The sequence below is a fragment of the Pristiophorus japonicus genome, chromosome 1 (genome assembly GCF_044704955.1).
Source record: "Pristiophorus japonicus isolate sPriJap1 chromosome 1, sPriJap1.hap1, whole genome shotgun sequence".
NCBI classification, from domain to species: Eukaryota; Metazoa; Chordata; class Chondrichthyes; family Pristiophoridae; genus Pristiophorus; species Pristiophorus japonicus.
In genome coordinates, this window is record NC_091977.1 from 20,742,690 (window position 1) to 20,762,111 (window position 19,422).

The window sequence follows — 19,422 nt, forward strand, 5'->3', positions numbered from 1 at the left end:
GCTGACCTCTAGTCAGAACAAGCAGATTAGAAAACGAGGTATCTTCTACAATGAGGAAAATCACAGGTGATCTGCTCATTGTTGCATTGTTTGTGGGAGCTTGCTGTGCGTAAATGGGCTGCTGTGTTTCCCTACATTACAACAGTGACTGCACTGCAAATGTATTTCATTGGCTGTAAAACGATCTAGGACTTCCTGAGGACTTGAAAGGCACTGTATAAATGCAGTGTCCTTCTCCCAGAGGACCAAGCACCCAGTTGCAGACTGAGATTGGTAGCCCAACAGCCGGCATGTAGCACATGCACACATCGGGGGAGTGTTTTGCAACGCAAAAGAATTTAGATGAAGGGGAAAAAAGAGAATACTTTCAGGACATCCCAAAGTCTTTTACAGCCAATGAAGTGCTTTTGGAGTGTAGTCACTGTTGTAATGTAGGGAAACGCAGCAGCCAATTTGTGCACAGCAAGCTCTCAAACTGCAACAAAAGAAACGAGCAGATAGTCTGTTAGTGGTGTTGGTTATGGAATAATTATTGGCCAGGATACAGGAGAATTTCCCTGTTCTTCTTCGAAATAGTGCCATGATTTTTTTCTCTTACATCCACTTGAGAGTAGACGGGGGCCTCGGTTTAACGTCTCCTCTGAAAGACACCATCTCCGACAGTGCAGCACTCCATTAGTACTGGATTGGGACTCAAACCCAAAACCTTCTGACTCCGAGGCGAGAGTGCTACCAGCTCAGACTGATACCTCGGGCGGAGAAGACTTGGCTTACAAAGCACTAATTCACTTCAGAAGAATGTTGTAATCCTGTGGTGTGATTAATCTGTCATCTGTTTCACACCTTCCAGAATTCTAGATGCCGCAAGGGGAAAAACTCTTGTGTTTTTGCTTGACTGGCTTTCGTTTGGATGTTCTTGCAGGTTAGTGGGCTGCCGACTCCAGACCTAATATGGCAACTGAATGGGGACCAGATCCGCTCGGACAGCAGCCACAAGATGCTGGTGCGGGAGAACGGCGTCCACTCCCTGGTCATTGAACCAGCCACTGCGAGGGATGCTGGGATGTATATGTGCATAGCTACCAACCGGGCTGGCCAGAACTCGTTCGGCCTCGAGCTAATAGTTGCAGGTATCACAATTTGCTGCCTTATTTCCCACCTCCCATAAGAGAAAAATTCCACTGCTCTAGATTTCAGATCAAAGTTCAGACGTGGGATATACAGCACAGAAACAGCCCATTCGTCCCAACCAGCCCATGCTGATGTTTATGCTCCACTTGAGTCTCCTCCTATCTTTCCTCATCTAAATCTGTCAATGTGACCACCTCCCTCATATGCTTGTCTAGCCTCCCCTTAAATGCATTGATACTATTCGCTTCAACCACTCCCTGTGGGAGTGAGTTCCCCATTCTCACCACTCTCTGGGTAAAGGAATTTCTAGGTGACCATCTTATCTTGATGGCCTCTAGTTATGCTCTTCCCCACAAGTGGAAACATTCTCTTTGTATCCACTCTATCATTAATTTTAAAACCTCGAGCTTCCTTTTTTTTCTGAACTCTTTCTATGACGCTTCAAAAAAAAACAGAAAATAGGTGCAGGAGTAGGCCATTTGGCCCTTCGAACCTGCACCACCATTCAATATGATCACTTCAGTACCCTATTCCTGTTTTCTCTCCATACCCCTTGTGGTCCTTACAGCTAAAGGATCATCTAACTCCCTTTTGAATATATCTAATGAACTGGCCTCCACAACTTTGTGGTAGAGAATTCCACATGCTCACAATTCTCCTCATCTCGGTCCTAAAATGGTTTACCCCTTATCCTTAGACTGTGACCCCTGGTTCTAGACTTCCCCCGACATCGGGAACATTCTTCCTGCATCTAACCTGTCCAATCCTGTCAGAATTTTATGTTTCTATGAGATCTCCTCTCATCTAAATTCCAGTGAATAAAGGCCCAGTCGATCCAGTCTTTCTTCATATGTCAGTCCTGTCATCCTGGGAATTAGCCTGGTGAACCTTCGCTGCAATCCCTCAATAGCAAATGTAGCAGCCAATTGATGCACATCATCACACAGCCTGCAATGAATTAATGACCATAATCGTCTGTTTTGATGTTGTTCTCCACGTTGTCCTATTGGCTAGGACACCGTGGAGAACTTCCCTGTTCTTCAAAATGGGGTCACGTGATATTTTGCAGACAGGGCCTTGGTTTGACGGCACCTCCGACAGTGCAGTACTCCCTCAGCACTGGAGTGTCGGCCTACATCTTGTGCTCCAGTCTCTGGAGTGGGGCTTGAACCCATAACCTTCTGACTCGGAGATGAGTGCCCACTGAGCCATGGCTGACGCAATGGGCGAACTCTTCCAAAGAAGGCTGTGGAGGCCAAGTCATTGAATATATTTAAGAGGGAGATGGAGAGATTTCTAGAAACAAAAGGCATCAAGGCATATGGGGGGGAAAAGTGGGAATATGTTGTGGAGAGAGAGAGAGAGAGGATCAGCCATGGTCATATTGAATGGTGGTGCAGGCTCAAAGGGCCGAATGGCCTACTCCTGCTCCTATTTTCTATGTTTTTAATTCGGTAGCCATACAGTGCCACCTCCAATGGGAGTCACCCCTGAAACGCTAACCCATTTTTCTCTTTCAGGAGCCGACTTGCTTGCTGCATGTTTCTAGCATTTTCTTCTTCATCCTTTTTATGTTCTGAAAGATTATGTGCATCACCAAAGCAGACATGAAATGTTAAGTCTCTGAATGGGTCTTGAACTCATGACCTTCCGACTCGGGGGCAATATTGCTACCCACTGAGCCATGTTCAGGCACTTAACTCTGAATATTTAATGTGCCTGCACTATATCCCACCATAAAATCATAGAAATTTACAGCACAGAAGGAGGCCATCGGACCATTACGTCTACTCGGCCGACCAAGAGGTTTCCAGCCTAATCCCACTTTCCAGCTCTTGGTCTGTAGTCCTGTAGGTTACCGGACTTTAAGTGCACATCCAAGTATTTTTAAAATGTGGTGAGGGTTTCTGCCTCTACCACCTTTTCAGGCAGTGAGTTCCAGACCCCACTACCCTCTGGATGAAGAAATTTCCCCTCATATCTCCTCTAAACCTCCCCCCCTCCCCCCCCATCCATCCCTCCCTCCCAATTACTTTAAATCTATGCCCCCTGGTTGTTGACCCCTCTGCCAAGGGAAATATGTCCTTTCTATCCACTCTAATCCCCTCATAATTTTATACACCTCAATTAAATCTCCCCTCAGCCTCCTGTTCCAAATAAATCAACCCCAACCTATCCAATCTTTCATCCATAGCCAAAATTCTCCAGTCCTGGCAGCATCCTCGTAAACCTCCTCTGCACCCTCTCTGGTGCAATCACATATTTCCTGGAATGCAGTGATGTACTCCTCCATGTCCCCAAGGGAAACACATTAATTTGCCATGATTGTGACAGTGCTAATTGAAGGCAGTTTGCTGTTGGGAACCCTGTGACTGAAATAGAATCTAAGCGGTGTCTTTATGCCTTGGGTATTTGCCAATATGAGGGAGTGACTTGAGTGAGGAAAAATACTTTTAAGAAACCAAAGTCTTGAAGGCAAGGGTCAAAGACATTGTGAACTAAATTAATGCACACTCCTGTCAGATCCATTCCTATTGAATGTAATGCATTACGGTTTAGTGGTAAACATTGAAACAAACCCCTTGCAAACACACAGACCACAATTACTGTCTACGCTCCAGATAAGATGTGCTCAGCCAGTTTTTGTTTGAAGCATTTCCAGGTCTGGGCCTAGTCCAAAGGCGAACGAAAGTTCACCTTGGGATATCCGACACAACCACCCATAACTAACCACAGGATGTTCTCCATTGGTCCCCGCTCTGAATTATATGTTTAGAATCATAGAAATTTACAGCATGGAAGGAGGCCATTTCAGCCCATCGTGTCCATGCCAGCTGCCAAAGAACTATCCAGCCTAATCTCACTTTCCAGCTCTTGGTCCGTAGCCCTGTAGGTTACGGCACTTTAAGTGCACGTCCAAGTATTTTTAAATGTGATGAGGGTTTCTGCCTCTACCACCCTTTCAGGCAGTGAGTTCCAGACCCCCACCACCCTCTGGGTGAAGACATTTCCCCTCATACCTCCCCTAATTACTTTAAATCTATGCCCCCTGGTTGTTGTCCCCTCTGCCAAGGAAACAGGTCCTTCCTATCCACTCTATCCAAGCCCCTCATAATTTTATATGCCTCAATCAAGTCTCCCTTTAGCCTCCTCTGTTCCAAAGAAAACAGACCCAGCATCTCCAATCTTTCCTCATATCCAAAATTCTCCAGTCCAGGCAACATTCTTGTCAATCTCTTCCACAACCTTTCCAGTGTAAGGTTCCCTTATATATTTCCTCTGGCTGGGGTGTCGAGAACTAGGGGTCACTGTCTCAGAATAAGGGGTGAGCCATTTAGGACCGAGATGAGAACTTTCTTCACCCCCAGAGGGCTGTGGAGGCTCAGTCTTTTGAGTACATTCAAGACTGAGATCGATAGATTTTTGGATATTGAGGGATATGGGGATTGGGCGGGAAAGTGTTGAGGTTGATCATCAGCCATGATCTCATTGAATGGCGGAGCAGCCTCGGAGCCGAATGGTCGTCTCCTCCTATTTTATGTTCTTGTAAGGAAACCTTGCCTTTATCTGTTGGGGCACTTCGCAACTGAGCAGCAACAACCACCATGGGGGCTGAAAGTGGGCCATGGGCAAGGCTGTTGACCTTTGTGGGGGAGGGGGGTTGCTGAGAATGGACAGAACCTTGGAATTCGATCCTTAGTTTAAAAATGTTTTTTTATTTTGCACTATTGGAACACAGTGATGTAATCTTCTCTCCATTGCCCGCAGCCAAAGAGATGGTCAGAGCCCCAGTGTTTATAGAGAAGCTGCAGAACACTGGGGTTGCTGAGGGATACCCAGTACGGATAGAGTGCCGTGTTTCCGGCGTGCCGTACCCGCAGATCTTCTGGAAGAAGGACAACGAATCTCTCACTCAGAACACGGAGCGAGTAAGGTGAGGCAGACCTCTGGTTTTCTGAGTCCTGACGGTTTTAGCGCGCACACAGAAATGAAAGACTTGCATTTATATAGCGCCTTTCACGACCACCGGACGCCACAAAGCGCTTTACAGCCAAGGAAGTACTTTTGAGTGTGGTCACTGTTGTAATGTAGGAAACGCGGCAGCCAATTTGCGCACGGCAAGCTTCCACAAAATAGCACTGTAATAATCACCAGATAATCTGTTTTTTAGTGATGTTGTTGATTGAGGGATAAATATTGGCCAGGACACCGGGGATAACTCCTGCTCTTCTTCGCAATAGTGCCGTGGGATCTTTTACGTCCACCCAAGAGAGCAGAGGGGGCCTCGGTTAAACGTCGCATCTGAAAGACGGCACCTCCGACACTGCAGTGTTCCCTCAGCACTGCACTGGAGTGTCAGCCTAGATTTTTGTGCTCCATTCTCGAGTGGGACTTGAACCCACAACCTTCTGACTCGGGCAAGGGTGCTACCCACTGAGCCACAGCTGGCGATGAGCTCTTGTGACTGGAACACTTCCTTCTATTCTATATAAACAACTCTAACAGAATTTTTTTTCTGAGTGACTCGATAAATCTATCGTTTGATCCTTCCAGAGACGGCTGTTCCAAGACACGAGTTCCTTTTGTGTTTACTTTGTGGTTGCATGCATTAAGTAAGTAGCTATTAGTCTGTCCGCGGAGAACAATGACTCGTTCTTTGGCATCTGCATAAGCCTGTCTCTGGTCTTTTTTAAAACTACCCCCAACTATGTAATGATACTAAATTGAAATGTAAGTTTCAAGTCTTCTGTAAATAATCGCATTCCGCAAATTCCGTCCACGTTGAAGCTCTCTTCTCAAAAACTTAACCCTTTGACTATGGTGTCCCTTTATCAGACGAGAGGTAAGCATAATTATAGTTTTTCACAGAATCCGCCCTTCCACTTTTGACGCCAGACCGTTTGAAAAGGTAAACCTGATGGCCAAGGTTTTTTAAATGTACGTCTGTATGTGTGTGTATATAATAAACACGTGTGTTATTAAAGCATAACCATTTCCCACATCGTTCTGTATCTTCTAACGTAGATGCACTCATCATTAACAACTTGTATTTGTATAGCGCCATTTAATGCAGGATCGATTATTGGACAGAAATTTGACATCGAACCACATAAGGAGACATTATGACAGGTGACCAAAAGCATGGTCATAGAGAGAGGCTTTAGAATCTTAGAATGGTTACAGCACAGGAGGTCATTTGGCCTGTCAAGCCTGTGCCAGCTCTCCAAGAGCATTTTGGCCAGTCCCACTTCCCCGCAGCCCTTGGGGGAAAAAAAAAAAATTCCCTTCAGGTACTTATTGGATTCCCTTTTTGAAAGACATGATTGAATCTACCTCCACCACCCTCTCGGGCAACGCATTCCAGATCGTAACCACTCGCTGTGTCTTCAAGGAGGAGGGAGGTTTGATGGGGATTGGCAGGGGAAATTCTGCAGTTTGCTTTTCAAGCAGGTTTTCATTGTCAGCAAAGTGAGATCGGAAGCAGAGCCATCAGCCCTGCCCCATCTAATTTTGGACGTGGCAATTTAAAGTGCCGTCTCACACTAACTGGTGTGCTGCCAACTGGAGTGATGTGGGTCTCCCTCCACTGTCTGTAGCACAGGCAAAGAAGGGCTCCGTGATTCTGCAAGTGTGGAGAGTCGGTCCTGTATGCTTTACTCCCTACTGGGACTCTGGGGGAATCTAGAACTAGAATCATAGAAGTTTACAGCACGGAAGGAGGCCATTTCGGCCCAAGATGTCCGCACCGGCCAACAAGAAGCTATCCAGCCTAATCCCGCTATCCAGCCTAATCCCACTCTCCAGCTCTAGGTCCGTAACCCTGCAGGTTACAGCACTTTGGGTGCACATCCAAGTACTTTTTAAATATGGTGAGGGTTTCTGCCTCTGCCACCCTTTTCAGGCAATGTGTTCCAGACCCCCACAACCCTCTGCATGAAGAAATTTCCACTCTAAACCTTCTACCAATTACTTTAAATTTATGCCCCCTGGTTGTTGACCCCTCTAAGGGAAATAGGCCCTTTCTATCCACTATATCTAGGCCCCTCATAATTTTATACACCTCAATGAGGTCTCCCCTCAGCCTCTTCTGATCCAAGGAAAACAAACCCAGCCTATCCAATCTTTCCTCATAGCTTAGATTCTCCACTCCCGGCAACATCCTCGTAAATCTCCTCTGCACCCTCTCCAGTGCAATCACGTCCTTCCTGTAATGCGGTGACCAGAACTGCCGCAGTACTCCAGCTGTGGCCTAACCAGTGTTTTATACAGTTCAAGCATAACCCACCTGCTCTTGTATTCAATGCATCAGCTAATAAAGGCAAGCATTCCGTATGCCGCCTTAACCACCTTATCCACCTGGCCTGCTACCTTCAGAGATCTGTGGACATGTACTCCCAGGTCCCTTTGATCCACTGCACTTCTCAATGTCCTACCAATGGAGGGGTGGTGGTATCGTTTCTGAATAAGGGGTCACCCGTTTAAGATGGAAATGAGGAGGAATTTCTTCTGAGGTTCGTGAATCTTTGGAATTCTCTACCCCAGGGTGCTGTGGAGGCTGAGGCATTGAATATATTTAAGGTGGAGTTAGACAGCTTTTTGAACGACAGGAGAGTTGAGGGTTATGGGGAGCGGGCAGGAAAGTGGAGCTGAGTCCATAATCCGATCCGCCATGATATTGCATGGCGGAGCAGGCTCAAGGGACCTTATGGCCTAGGCCTGCTCCTATTTCTTCTGTTCTTGTGTAGATGTGGAGCCCAGCATACACGAGTGTAGTCTGAAATGTCTGAGAACGGGGCATGGCTGTTGCTCTCCTGAAACCAGACCTTGTAGAAAGCACCTTATTTCACTGTGTGCAGGTTCTGCCCTCAACATGTAACCTGTGAACTCTCTAGCCTGTTTCCAATAGGTTAACTTACATTGAAAACTACCGAGATGCTCCGTCTGTCATGTATCTGGACATGTTACTGCCTGTGCTATTACATATGTGCCACCAGGGGGCACTGCAGTGGGAGACTTGTAGGTTATCTGTACAGGCAGGCCACTAGGTGTGATCCTCACTCTGGAGTTGCACTTCTTAAATGGATTAAGGTCACCACAGTTCAAGTGCAATACATTGCCTCGTGGAGTCATTATCAGAGCATCTACAGATATAACACGGTCTATAGTGCGTTGAGATTGAATATTGACCAGGACGCCGGGGAGAACGCCCCTGCTTGTCCTCCAATAGTGGCCATAGGAACTTTTACTGCCACTCGAGAGGGCAGACGTCTCTCCCAAAAGAGGGCACCTCCAACAGTGCAGCACTCCCTCAGCACTGCACTGGGAGTGTCGGCCTGGATTATGTGCTCATGTCTCTGGAATAGGACTTGAACCCACGGCCTTCTGACTCCCCAAGGTGAAAGTGCTACCCACTGAACCATACCCAGCACCTAAGTGGACCCCAAGTGGAATGAATTTGGTGAAACTCAACTCTGTCTACTGGCCGCACGCCCACAGACCCTAAACTCCCAATGTAGCACGAAATTATAGAGCGCTTGTTTTTTATTTAAAATAAAGGTGGTCAGTGTGATGAAAGGTTGAGTAGGTTGGGCCTCTACTCATTGGAATTCAGAAGAATAAGAGGTGATCTTATCGAAATGTATAAGGTTATGAGGGGGCTTGACAAGGTGGATGCAGAGAGGATGTTTCCACTGATGGGGGAGACTAGAACTAGAGGGCACGATCTTAGAATAAGGGGCCGCCCATTTAAAACCGAGATGAGGAGAAATTTCTTCTGAGGCTTGTGGATCTGTGGAATTTGCTGCCTCAGAGCTGTGAAAGCTGGGACATTGAATAAATTTAAGACAGAAATAGACAGTTTCTTGAACGATGAGGGGTTATGGGGAGTGGGCAAGGAAGTGGAGCTGTGTCCATGATCAGATCAGCCATGCTTGTATTAAATGGCAGAGCAGGCTCGAGGGGCCGTATGGCCTTATGATATATTTTTATGAAATGCTAACATTACACAGTGCAGTGAATGATGGTCTGCTGTTGTGGTTTGGGTCAAATAGGATTGTGGGCAGCAAGCTGGGGCTTCAGGTCACATCTTGCCCAAGCTACTACACATATTGGCTGGGCTGTATACAACTTGTAGCATCCAACAATACATATTTACATTGCACCTTTTAATGTTGTAAAATGTCCCAAATGCACTTCACAGGAGCATTATCAAACAAAATTTGACATCGAGCCACAAGCGTTATTAAGGACAGGTGACTCAAAGTTTGGTCAAAGCTTCCCGGCCAATTAAGAGTAAGCCGGTTTCCTTAAAGGGACGATGCCCACAATGCTTTTGACAGTTCTTTTGTTACCGTCCTGCAGCATTGAGTTGTTGCAAACACAGAGGTGCACGGCTGCACCCAGGCTCTCCCATGACTACCTCCAGATGCTTATGGAGGGAGTCACAGCACACAGGGAGGTCCTCTTCCCTTCCCATGGGTGGAAGGGACCTCCCCAGGACACCACACAACCTGGTTGCACTTCGCACAGGAGGGCACAGCAGGGATGTCGTCAGGAGGACCAGGCTGCAGTGGTGCAAACCTTTCAATGATCTCAGTAGATCATGACATGTTACTGCAAAGCCACACTCAACTCACACTGTGCCACTCATCACATCCCCATTTCTCTGCCTTCCCTACTCCACCCCAACCTTAAATTTGGTCAATTAAGGAGCAGCATTTTTTTTTAAATTCATTCATGGGATGTGGGCGTTGCTGGCGAGGCCGGATTTATTACCCATCACCAATTGCCCTCGAAGGTGGTGGTGAGCCGCTGCCTTGAACCGCTGCAGCCCGTGTGGTGAAGGTGCTCCCACGGAGCTGTTTGGGAAGGAGTTGCAGGATTTTGACCCAGTGATGAAGGAACAGACGCTATATTTCCAAGTCAGGATGGTGTGTGACTTGGAGGGGAACCTGGAGGTAATGGTGCTCCCATGCGCCTGCTGCCCTTGTCCTTCGTGGGTTCGGGAGGTGCTGCTGAAGAAGCCTTGGCGAGTTGCTGCAGTGCATCTTGTAGATGGTGCACACTGCAGCCACAGTGCGCCGGTGCTGGAGGGAGTGAATGTTTAAGTTGGTGGATGGGGTGTCTTCAAATAGGAGAGGTTTAGGGAGGGAATTCCAGAGCTTAAAGCTGAGGCAGCTGAAAGCATGGCCGCCAATGGTAGTGCGATTAAAATCGGGGATACACAAGAGGCCAGAATTGGAGGAGTGCTGAGATTTAGGAGTGATGTAAGCAATGTCCCTGTTTCTCCCCCCTCTAATGTTTTAAGGGGTACATGGACCCATTAAGGGGTTGCACGGTGACAGATTAGGAAAAGGGAAGGTGCAACGTGACCTGGGTGTCATGGTATATCAGTCATTGAAAGTTGGCAAGCAGGTACAGCAGGTGGTGAAGAAGGCAAATGGTATGTTGGCCTTCATAGCGAGAGGATTTGAGTATAGGAGCAGGTCTTACTGCAGTTGTACAGGGCCTTGGTGAGGCCACACCTTGAATATTGTGTACAGTTTTGGTCTCCTAATCTGAGGAAGGCTATTGAGGGAGTTCAGCAAAGGTTCACCAGACTGATTCCTGGGATGGCAGGACTGACATATGAAAGACTGGATTGACTAGGCTTATTCACTGGAATTTAGAAGAATGAGAGGGGGTCTCATAGAAACATATAAAATTCTGACGGGATTGGACAGGTTAGATGCAGGGAGAATGTTCCCGATGTTGGGAAAGTCCAGAACCAGGGGTCACAGTCTAAGGATAAGGGGTAAGCCATTTAGGACCGAGATGAGGAGACACTTCTTCACTCAGAATTATGAACATGTGGAATTCTCTACCACAGAAAATTGTTGAGGCCAGTTCGTTAGATATATTCAAAAGGGAGTTAGATGTGGCCCTTATGGCTAAAGGGATCAAGGTGATGGAGAGAAAGCAGGAATGGAGTACTGAAGTTGCATGATCAGCCATGATATTGAATGGTGGTGCAGGCTTGAAGGGCCAAATGGCCTACTCCTGCACCTATTTTCTATGTTTCTATTCATAAGCGATGGGTCCGGACTACTTAGAGGGAATGTTGGTTATGGGGCTGGAGAAGGTTACAGAGATGGGGGAAGGGGCGAGTCTGTGGAGAGTGTTGAAAACTCCCCATCCAGTAAGCAGCACCAGCTGTCAGACTTACTGGAAGGCAAAGTTATTGCCCGAGGTGGTTTTCCAGGAAGCTGGGACCCACAAGTCTGTACCAGACATGTCTCTTTAATCTATGTCCTTTTTGAAAGAATAATGATGTCTTCCTTACTCCACTTCGTTTTTCTAGTGCCATTAATTACAGCCTGTGGCTAGAAAATGAAATTTACAACAAAATGAGGCCTCTTTTTGATATTTTGAGGATTTAGAATAATTCTTTTTCAGGATTAAGAGGACGATTGTAACCTATCCTGACTGTCGAGGAAACTGTCGGGATCGGAAGCATCACTGGTTCAACACTCCGCCCGATGAAGTCAGTGGAGACTAATATATTGGGCGGGCTGTGGAACCAGTGATACTTCCCAACCCATCCGTTTCTCTCCTGGCGAGTTCGGGTAAAATTAACCCCGAGTGTGTATGTCTCTACTTAGATGAGAACCTTATTGGTAAGTAACAGCACTAATGTTGGACTCTGGTTTATGAGATAGGTTTAGAAGGGGGAGTGGAGTTTATTATTGCTTGGAAGCATCACAAGTACTTGGGGAAAACACAATCTGGCCTGGTTGGTCAAAGACTGGTTATCCTAAATGCCTCTGGACCAGTGCTCCCTTGTCATTTGCAAGTTCCACTAAAAATTAAAGTTTAAACCTGTGTCAAATCTTGGTTAGACCACACTGGAGCACAGCATACACTTCTGGTTGCCATATTATTTAAGTGATATAAAGGCACTGGAGAGGGTGCAGGGAGGATTTCCAAGGATAAGTCGAGGGGGGGCGGGATGGGAAAGAGAGAGAGGTCTGAAATCAGCGGAAAGAGCGTGCGGCAAACCAGTCCCACCCACCCCTTCCCTCAACCTGTGACAGGGTCTGTGGCTCTCGTATTGGACTGTTCAGCCACCAAAGGACTCTTCAGGAGTGGAAGCAAGTCTTCCTTGATTCCGAGGGACTGCCTATGATAAAATGATGACAGGATGCAGAGAGAATGTTTCCACTTGTGGGAAAGAGCATAACTAGAGGCCATCAATATAAGATAGTTACCAAGAAATCCACTAGGGAATTCAGAAGAAACTTCTTTGCCCAAAGAGTGGTAAGAGTATGGAACTCGCTAGAGCAGGGAGGATGAGCAAACTGAGCACAGTGTCACACAGTGAAGTGAATAGTATAGATACATTTAAGGGGAGGCTAGACAAGCATATGAGGCAGAGTGGAATAGAGGGTTATGCTGATAGATTTAGATGAGGAAAGACAGGAGGAGGCTCGAGTGGAGCATAAATGGCGGCATGGACTGTTTCTGTGCTGGATATCCTGTGTAATCCTCAGCAGCCCACGCGCCTGTTTATCCAGTGTAGATATCGTGCAAGTGCAAAAGTTTGAATGGGCCAGGCACTTGGGGGAGGCCCTGCAGTGTACGGGGAAATGGTTCTGGACTCAGGCGGCCATTTCCCAATCATTGCCCATTGTATTGGTCATTAATACCTTGAGTGTCAAATCCCTGCTGTGTTTGGCTTGAACTGTTTGCAGAAGCTTTGAGCCCCATACATGCTCTTGGCCTGTAAATTGTTTTGAAAGTGCCAGTCTTTACACTATTTCACCTCCTGATACGGTGAGCCGAGCTGGTGCTGTCTGTAATGCCAGCTGGTTGCTGTATCTGCCATCGGCACTTTAACCATGGCAGGAGATGTCGGGTTGTCAATTTAGGCTCTAGTTTGAAATGGGAGCACACTTTTCAATTCCAAGAAAGAAAGACTTGCATTTCTATAGTGCCTTTCACTACCTCCGGATGTCCCAAAGTGCTTTATAGCTAACCAAGTATGTGTAGTCGTGGTTTTTAATGTAGGAAACACACAGCCGATTTGTGCACAATGTCCCGCAAACAGCAATGTGATAATGACAAAATAATACCTGTTCTAGTAATGTTGGTTAAGGGATAAAATGGACCATGATACCGGGGAAAATTCCTCTACTCTTTCAAAATAGTGCCATGGGATCTTTTGTGTTCGCCTGTAGGGCAGATTCCTTTTTAACATCTCCTCTGAAAGGAGGTCATCTCCGACAGTGCAGCACTCCCTCAGTACTGCACTGGAGTGTCGGCCTAGATTTTGAGCTCGAGTCTCTGGAGGGAGACTTGAACCCACAACCTTCTGACTGAGGTGAAAGTGCTGCCCACTGAGCCACACCTGAGACCTGGCAAAAGGAGGAAATGTTGGAGATCTTTTAAAATGCTGGTGGGCCTTTAAATTCTTTTATGTGGCATTAATAACATTATCTGTTTGAACTCTTCCAGCAATTTAATGTATTTCAGTCTTATTCCATCACGGTGTTTGATTGAAATCCACATTTCCCCCAATATTTGGAATGAGACAGAATTTAGACCACTATTAAGAGTTCCCACATACTTATTTAACATTGTGAAAATGTGTAAAGGTAATAAAAAGGATATAGAAGCATTGGGGAAGGTGCAAAAATGATTTCCATGGGTGATACCAGACTGAGTGCTATCAGAAAATATACTGGCTAGGGCTCTTTACTCTGAAGGGTGACCTGATCGAGGTTTTTAAGATTATGATAGGGTAGATGCACCTATGAATGACTCCACAAGGCAAGATGTTGTACTCAAACTGTAGTGATCTTGGTCCTTTATTCGTAACTCCAGAGTGAGGCAGCCCCTGCCACCAGGGCAGGAAACCCCGATCTCCCAGTTGCACCCTCTAGTGGTGCCAGCATAGTACATACACAGTGTAAACCTTATTGATAGTACATCAGGTAACAAGTCTCCATCTTATGCAACTATACAGTGACTACACAGTATATCTATAGTCTGCATATATAAGTTTTAAATTAGGGGCAATAATTATGAAGATCACTAATAAATCTAATAGGGCAGAATTCAGGAAAAACTTATTTACCGAGAGCATGGTTAGAATGTGGAACTCACTACCAGAAGGAGCAGGTGAGGTGAATAGTATAGATGCATTTAAGGGGAAGCTAGATATAAACACGAGGTGGAAAGGAATAGAAGGATATGCTGATGGGGTTAAATTATGAGGGGTGGGAGGAGGCTCGTGTGGAGCATAAACACCGGCACGGACCTGTTGAGCCGAATGGCCTGTTTCTATGCTGTACATTCTATGTAAAATGATGGAAGAGTTCATTGAGTGATTCCTTGGTGAAATTTCAGTGTTTTGGTAATCTTGATTTTCTTTTCTCAGCATGCACCATGACAACAAAGGTTACATCTGTCTGCTAATCCAGCCAACCACAAAGGAGGATGCTGCATGGTACACAGTGTCTGCCAAAAATGAGGCTGGGATAATATCTTGCACAGCCAAACTGGATGTTTACTGTGAGTCCAACTTGTCCTTTCTACAACTCATTCTCCAAAAGTGTAGCATTGCTGCTGATTTTAAGGAAGTATTAAGCATCTCCACAACCTCAATGTCCCAAAGCGCTAATAAAGCCAATGAAGTACACAGATTAGAGAGACCTGATTAGAAAGCAAGGTGGTCAACTGAAAATGGCTCCATGGTGGTTTGAGGACCATGAGATTGAGATTGAAATTGAAAAAAATAACTTGCATTTGTATAGCACCTTTCAGAATGTCCCAAAGCACTTTACAGCCAATTAAGTACTTTTAAAGTGTAGTCAATGTTGTAGGTAACACTGCAGCCAACTTGCGCACAGCAAGCTCCCACACAGTAATGTGATAATGATCAGATAATCTGTATTTGTTATGTTGATTTGAGGGGTAAATATTGGCCAGGATACCAGGGATAACTCTCCTGCTCTTTGAAATAGTGCTATGGGATCCTTTATGTCCACCTGAGAGGGTAGACGGGACCTCGGTTTAACGTCTCATCTGAAAGACGGCACCTCCGACAGTGCAGCACTCACTCAGCACTGCACTGGAGTGTCAGCCTAGATTTTTGTACTCATGTCGCTGGAGTGTGATTTGAACCCACAACCTTCTGGCTAAGAGGCGAGGGTGCTGCCCACTGAGCCACAGCTTACATAGTGTCCTCTTTGACTTTTTTTCCTCTAACATCCTTTTTCTTATAACCTGCAGCTCCTCAGTGGCACCAGACTCCCATCTCCAAGCCAAAGAAAGTGCGGCCCTCTACCAGCCGATACGCAGCGCTTACCGACCAAGGACTCGACATCAAGTCGGCATTCCTGCCTGAGGCCAACCCGATCCATCTCGCCACTCAAGCCAACCTTGTGGAAAGCGATGACCTGTAGCTGAACTTTGTGTAGAGAGAGAGAGAGAGAGAGCGCGCGCGCGCGAGTGAGCGAGCGAGCGAGAGGAGGGATCGGGATTACACACGGGAGAGCGAGAGGTGGGGGGTGAAAATGCCTCTCGTGAGGTGTGACTACACCCACACCACCATCATTTTGTCAAGTCAGTAGACACTGAAATTTTGAAATGAATCCGTACAAAAACCTTAAGCGGGGGATGAGGTGACACAATTTTGAACTGCAATTAGGGGAGAAGGTATTGGTCAGAAGAGCATTGGATTGAGTTGGATTTGGCACATGCACACACTTTAGTTACCCATGTCTCACCTTGCACGGCTAGGTTGTAAAGTAGGTATTTTGCTACACAGTGGCTATGGTTTATTATAAACTGTTATATGCACATTAGTAAACCGATTATTAACAAAAATATATATCAGATAATCAGCGTCACCCAAGTGCCTGAGCTAAAATCATATTATTTGGTTTGCGTCAAGACTTGAGCTCGATGTATTCCGTTGGTGATGACCCATCGAGGGGGTTCTGAAAATAGGTTGTAAGCGCAATGAGAGGCGTGGCCACTTATGAATCTGAAGGCTGTAGTGCATTCTGGGTGTCCAAATACAGATCTAGCTTTCAACACAAGGGAACTTCAATCAGCATTGTCTCCCACAATATAGGAGAAAGGTCCTGTTGATTTCATAAATAGGGCATCGATGTCTAATGAGGCCGGGAGCCCTTTGTTTTCTGTCGACTCAGACTGATGTGTACCTGCCTCAATTTTTCTTTGCCCCTCCAGCCCTTCCAAGGCACATGATGATCTCTCAATTCCATCTGTTGAAGTCGCTGCTGGTGAGGGAATGGGGGGGGGGAAAACATTTTTGGCGAGGCTTTTAAAAAGCGGAAAATGTAACCTCTTTGGCCAACGGTGTGTTTGCACCACTTTCAGCCACACACTCGTGCATTCGACACAAACCCAAGTGTGAAGTTGGCTGAACTGGCGCAGTTTAAGGAGACCGCTTCCGATGGAGGAATGGACTCTTGCGTCACAGTAAGTGAGCCAGTCTGTAGCAGAGCAGTTGTGATGTCTTCCCGACAGTCGAAATTGTCTGATGCCCTCTTCTGGGGAGGGTGGGGGAGTGGGGAAGGAAGGAAGGAAGGAAGGAATAGCAAGAGATCCAGCTGCAATATGGAGTTCTAGTCAGGTGTGCAGAAGCGTGTGTGTGTGTGTGTGTACCAACAGGTGTTAAACTCTCAAAATGCCGGTGGAGCAAATGGTGCTGCAACACTGGTAATGGTGCTTGCCTTCAAATCTCGAGGGCTGAGAGTTTGAATCCAGCCCTTTAGACTAGCCGCCTCCGTCTCCCTAACACCTGCCTCTTTTACCCCCCTCCACCCCAGGCCATTTCTTGGGATGTGTAGCGATGGATTGCTGTCCCGTGAGCTGATTCAACTGCCCTGTCTGGTCATGGAGCCACAGTGATCAGGGAAGTCTGATTCTCCAACTAACCCTGCCTCCAGGTTGAAGTAAAAAAAAAAGATGGGAAGTGAGGTAACTGCTGTCATTGGCATAATTCTCTCTGGTAGTTGGAGTTTTAGTTCAACTACTGCATGGTATTTTAATACTTTTTTTTAAAAAAACACTTTGGGGACCTGATAGTGTGATTCCGTGTTATGTTCCTTGGTACATTTAGGTGGTTACTTGAAGCGAACTCACTTCAGACTTGATAAAACAGCTGATTTTTTTTTTCTGAGTGGGGGGGGGGGGAAAGGAATGTAAAAAAATTAATTTCTTTATCCGCCTCTTGGATTTAGCAGTCTTGAAGGCACAGAAGGTGATGGTGGTTCGAGTTAGTCAGGTGGGCCGGTTAATGATTAGGTGGATGTGTTGATGTGATTGTCGCACAGATGTAGCTCACTACCTCCCACCGAGTCCATCTTTGATTCCGTTTGGTAGCGAGATGCAATGGACACTGATTGGCAAGTACAGGGATAACCGCATGGAGCCTGCGGGAGGCGATGTAGCTTCCATTGTGTTGAAAGGACAATGCTGTCTTTAAGAAATGATGCTGGAGTTAACCAAGGTGACACGCACGCGTGTGCGCACAGCTCCCAGAATGCATTCCAGCCCCCCCGATCAATAAAGTATGCTGCACTCCCTTTTTTTAATCACCATTCTTTCATTTACGATGGTAATCCGAACCCGCCGTGGAAAATTGCTGCCCAAAGAGTCTGGTTTGTGGCTCGCCACATGTGCCCGTTCCAAGTAATAAAATGGATCGTTCACCAGAGGTGGCGGGTACCATACTGGAGTCAGTTCGCCTGTGCCAAGTGTCATCTTACCGTGCCCATGTACTTGTTCTTTTTTTCCTCCCCCGTGCAACCCACCCTCCCCCCCCCCCCCCCCCCCCCAACCCTTCCATTCAAAAATCCCAATAACTTGCCTTGGCCCGGGGGGAGCGAAATCTCAAAACGTGCACGCAAAGCCCGGTGAGCGCGCTTGATTCATGCATTAACAAAACCGGTCCGAGAACGGGAAAAGGAAGATGCGGAAGGACACGGGAAGCACTGATGGTACGAGGGTGCTTCGCATTGTACAGAAAATGACTTGTACTCCACAGCACAACAACAACAACAAAAAATGCACACCTCCATTATTTAAGATATGCAAACATTAAGTGTCTGAATTCAGCTCGGATCTTGCAAATAATCTGCCTTTTTTTTTTCTTCTTGGTTTTTGAGGTATTATGTTGAGAATTATTCTATTGCTACTTGGTATTGTATATCCCAGCATTCTAACTCCTCAATATTTTATAAAGTGAATTTGTAAGCGACTGGTTTCACCCGTTTAGCCAGCGTTTTAAGTACACACGAGCCTAGCGCTGAACCGCAATGTAGTCCAGGGCAGGATGGGAGCAGAAATGTGACCGGTACGGATGGCGGTGCGATCGCTATGGCCGATGACACCCTCTGCAATGCCGGCGGTTCTTTTGAGCACGACTCTCGTATCGGCATCCAAGTATTGGAATGTGACCTGCTAATGTATTCCGGCAGCTTCGCCTGTCTTGAGCTGATAGCTCACTTTCTCGATTTTATTGTGGCATATTTTATTGCAAAGGCGCTTTTTTTTTTCCTGTCACCATGTAAAGTTTTTTAAATGCTGCATTTGCTACTTCTGGATTGTTCTAAGTTTTTTCGGGGGGGGGGGGGGGGGGGGGGGTGGGATTATAAATTTAATAAAAATTATGGAATAATTTGAGTTTGTGTTTTTTTTTTAAAGATTGCTTGCCTGCCACACACACACACACAAGTTGGGCCGAAACGGTTCCCACAAGGCAATGGTTGGCTTATCTTTTTGTCCCTCAACAAAATGGGAATTGCTTAACTGAGCAGGGTGCCAGCAAGGGAGTGCCTCACATGCAAGCCTGAGTTTGTGTCCTCACCCAATATTCTTGATCATTTTTTCACTCGTGCTTTTGCTCTCACTCTCATTTTTCTCTCTCTTGCTCTTCACTCTCTCACTCGCACTCCTTTGCTCACTTTTCTCTCTTCTTTTTTCGCTCGCGCTTATGCTCTCCTTTCTCGCTCGCTCTCTCACTCTCCTTTCTTTCTTTGTCTCTGTCATGGCCGTGTGTTTTTTTTTGTCTCCTTACTCTTTCTTTCTTTCTCTCTCTCTCTCTCTCTCTCTCTCTCTCCTTTTTCTCTTTTTTTTTCTCCTTTCTTTCTCTTTTTTTCTTTTTTTTTCTTTTTTTTCTCTTCTCTTTCTCTCTTTTTTTTTTCTCTTTTTTTTCTCTTTTTTTTTCTCTTTTTTTTTCTCTTTTTTTTCTCTTTTTTTTTCTCTTTTTTTTTCTCT

The 19,422-nt window shown here is 46.2% G+C and overlaps 1 protein-coding gene across 6 annotated transcripts in view; it reads left to right on the forward strand.

The window, feature by feature from the left end:
* Positions 1 to 17,163, forward strand: part of palld (palladin, cytoskeletal associated protein) — a 508,296-nt gene extending 491,133 nt beyond the window's left edge. For all 6 annotated transcript variants that reach the window (XM_070877935.1, XM_070877956.1, XM_070877941.1 and 3 more), the window contains 4 exons: positions 923 to 1,130; positions 4,900 to 5,065; positions 14,549 to 14,682; positions 15,403 to 17,163. In XM_070877935.1, coding sequence (XP_070734036.1) covers positions 923 to 1,130; positions 4,900 to 5,065; positions 14,549 to 14,682; positions 15,403 to 15,575 — 681 coding nt within the window. In that variant the 3' untranslated portion in view covers positions 15,576 to 17,163. The remainder of the gene's footprint in view (positions 1 to 922; positions 1,131 to 4,899; positions 5,066 to 14,548; positions 14,683 to 15,402) is intronic.
* The last annotated feature ends 2,259 nt before the right edge of the window (positions 17,164 to 19,422 follow it).